The 2,521-nt window shown below is 59.4% G+C and overlaps 1 protein-coding gene across 1 annotated transcript; it reads left to right on the top strand.

Annotated features, from left to right (window-relative positions):
* Positions 1–1,170: 1,170 nt before the first annotated feature.
* On the top strand, positions 1,171–2,031 carry SCAND1 (SCAN domain containing 1). Its single transcript, XM_010854921.1, has one exon. It carries the CDS (start codon positions 1,249–1,251, stop codon positions 1,786–1,788), a length of 540 nt encoding a protein of 179 aa, XP_010853223.1. The 5' UTR covers positions 1,171–1,248; the 3' UTR covers positions 1,789–2,031.
* Positions 2,032–2,521: the final 490 nt, after the last annotated feature.

Raw genomic sequence — 2,521 nt, 5'->3', positions numbered from 1 at the left:
GCTCGTAAACACGTGGCTAGAGGCCACTATATGAAGCTGCTGCTGCTGCTGCTAAGTCACTTCAGTCGTGTCCAACTCTGTGCGACCCCATAGATGGCCTCCTCCCAGGCTCCCCCGTCCCTGGGATTCTCCAGGCAAGAACACTGGAGTGGGTTGCCATTTCCTTCTCCAATGCATGAAAGTGAAAAGTGAAAGTGAAGTCGCTCAGTCCTGTCCGACTCTTCACGACCCCATGGACTGCAGCCTACCAGGCTCCTCCGTCCATGGGATTTTCCAGGCAAGAGTACTGCAGTGGGGTGCCATTGCCTTCTCCCTATATGAGGCTACGCATTAGTAATCCTAAAGTTAATAGCAGAACCCACAGAGCCACCTGTCTCTTGGTTTCAGAAGACAGGCATAATAATAACAGAGTTCTTGGGCATTTACTCTGCGCCATAAGACGGCCAACTTTTATTACTACATGTGTAGAGAACCTTGCACACGTCATCCACCCACAAGCAGGTGAGTGTACTGCCCTTCTCTTTCGACTGAGCCAGAGAACTTTCCCGAGTTGGGCCCTCCCCAGTGCCTGACCACCGTCCCGTTGTCCTGCCACCAGCCGGGCGCCAGCCCGCGCGAGTCCTCGGCTCGCCACCATCCTAATCAGGGCCAAGTACACAGGCGTGCTTGCAGGGGCGGACACAGGTCACCTGCAAGCTGAAGCGATCAAGGCGGGCCAAGACGCTTTTGCGCGCCTCCTCCGGCTTGGGCGGTGGCTTCGGCACCTGCTCCTCCTCCGACCCCTCCTCCGACCCCTCCTCCGGCTCCTCCTCCTCCTCCGACTCCTCCTCCGACTCCTCCTCCGACTCCTCCTCCGACTCCTCCTCCTCGGACTTCTCTTCGAACAGGTCCTCCAAGGCGCCACCATCCGGAGCCAGCCGTGGCGAGCTAAGATTGGTCTGCAGCCCCGCAGGCGCCGCCACCTCCAGACCCGACGTGCGAACGCGAGGGGGCGCCGCTTCCGGGAGCCCAGACCCAGCTTCCGGACTTCTGTGCGCAGAGCTCATCATAGAGAAGGCAGCGGGCACGCCCACTTCCGGCCGCCCCAGGCGCTTCGCCGGCGCTGGTAAGCTCGGCGCGCCCTCCGCCCGCCTCCCTCAGGGTCGCGCGCTCCGCCCTGTAGAGGAAGTCCCCTTTGCCCCGCCCCCTTGCAGACGCAGAGCTGAGCCAACAACGGCTGGACAAAGAGCGACGCGTGGAGCCGGAGTCATGGCGGCTACCGAGCAAAGCTTGGCTCCAGCCGGAAGCTCCGCGCCACCCTCGGGGAAAGAAGAAGGAGCCGGCCCGAGCTCAGGCACGGAGGGTGACCCTGCGGGCTCCTCCTCGACTCCTGAAGCCCCACCATCTATCCCCGACTCCTCCAATCCCAGCGCCACGGTCCCCGAAACGAATGTTAAGCCTCCTGCGGCGGGCTCCGCCGCCCTAGCCCTGCCTGTCGGACCCGCACCCCAGAGCCCTGCGCCGGTTGCCGAAGCCCCTCCGCGCTCCCCTCCAGGTCCTGGCGGCTCCCGGCCTGGCCCAGAGACTTTCCGCCAGCGATTCCGGCAGTTCCGCTACCAGGACGCTGCAGGCCCACGGGAGGCGTTCCGACAGCTTCGGGAGCTCTCCCGCCAGTGGCTGCGCCCCGACATCCGCACAAAGGAGCAGATCGTGGAGATGCTAGTGCAAGAGCAGCTGCTCGCCATCTTGCCCGAGGCGGCGCGGGCCCGGCGGCTTCGCCGCCGCACCGACGTGCGCATCACTGGCTGAGCGGCGGAGCTGCGGGCGACCCGAGTCAGGCACTCTGGACTGGAGCCATGATCGGGTCCGGGACCGTGAGCTTGGCTCCCCAATACGGGATAATGAAAAATGAGTTTTGGCAGTTCTTGCAATCTCGTGTGTCTTTTCCGTCCGTCCTTTCTCGTGTTTATTTTCCCGAACCTATTTCCACCCTCTATGGTTAGTTGTGAAACCAATTGGGGGCCTATGAGAATAAAGCCTTTGTTTCTTATTTACTTGGCCTTCGTTGGCTTTTGTAGGATCATTATGTGTTGGCTATGGGTCTCCACATCTGGGTATTTTTTTCCTGCGCGTTCCCCAGAGCCCCACATGGTTTTCCTTTGTTTGGTTGGAGCCTATGCAGTGAGGACTCGGCAGCCTGGTTCCAAATTCGCCTGTACCTCTCATTGGCTAGAATTTGAGCTTGTTTTCCTACCTCAGCGGATAGAGGACAGTGGTACAATCTTCTTTGTGGCTGTGGGTCGTGCAGGCAAATAGGTGACTGTAACTAAGTGCTGATTTAACTGGCTGCTGCTGTAACAATACTGCCCTCAACTTGTTCCATTAGCCTACCTTGTGGGCGCAGGCTTCCCCACAAAGGCCCAAGTTACAGGGCTGTTTTAACAAGTGTTCACTGCAGGTCCTTACCTAGAGAGGCTAGTTCTTGTGAATTCTGGTTTAAGCTTCCAGACCCCTCTCTTACCAAATTTTAGGCTTGAAAGAT

This window comes from Bison bison, unplaced genomic scaffold, assembly GCF_000754665.1.
Source record: "Bison bison bison isolate TAMUID 2011002044 unplaced genomic scaffold, Bison_UMD1.0 scf7180017864352, whole genome shotgun sequence".
NCBI classification, from domain to species: Eukaryota; Metazoa; Chordata; class Mammalia; order Artiodactyla; family Bovidae; genus Bison; species Bison bison.
The sequence above is the reverse complement of the archived record's forward strand: the minus strand, read 5'-3'. Positions and strand labels throughout refer to the sequence as shown.

Bases quoted from the DNA above. Each gene is read 5' to 3' on its own strand.
- SCAND1 (XM_010854921.1), top strand. From the start codon at position 1,249: ATGGCGGCTACCGAGCAAAGCTTGGCTCCAGCCGGAAGCTCCGCGCCA.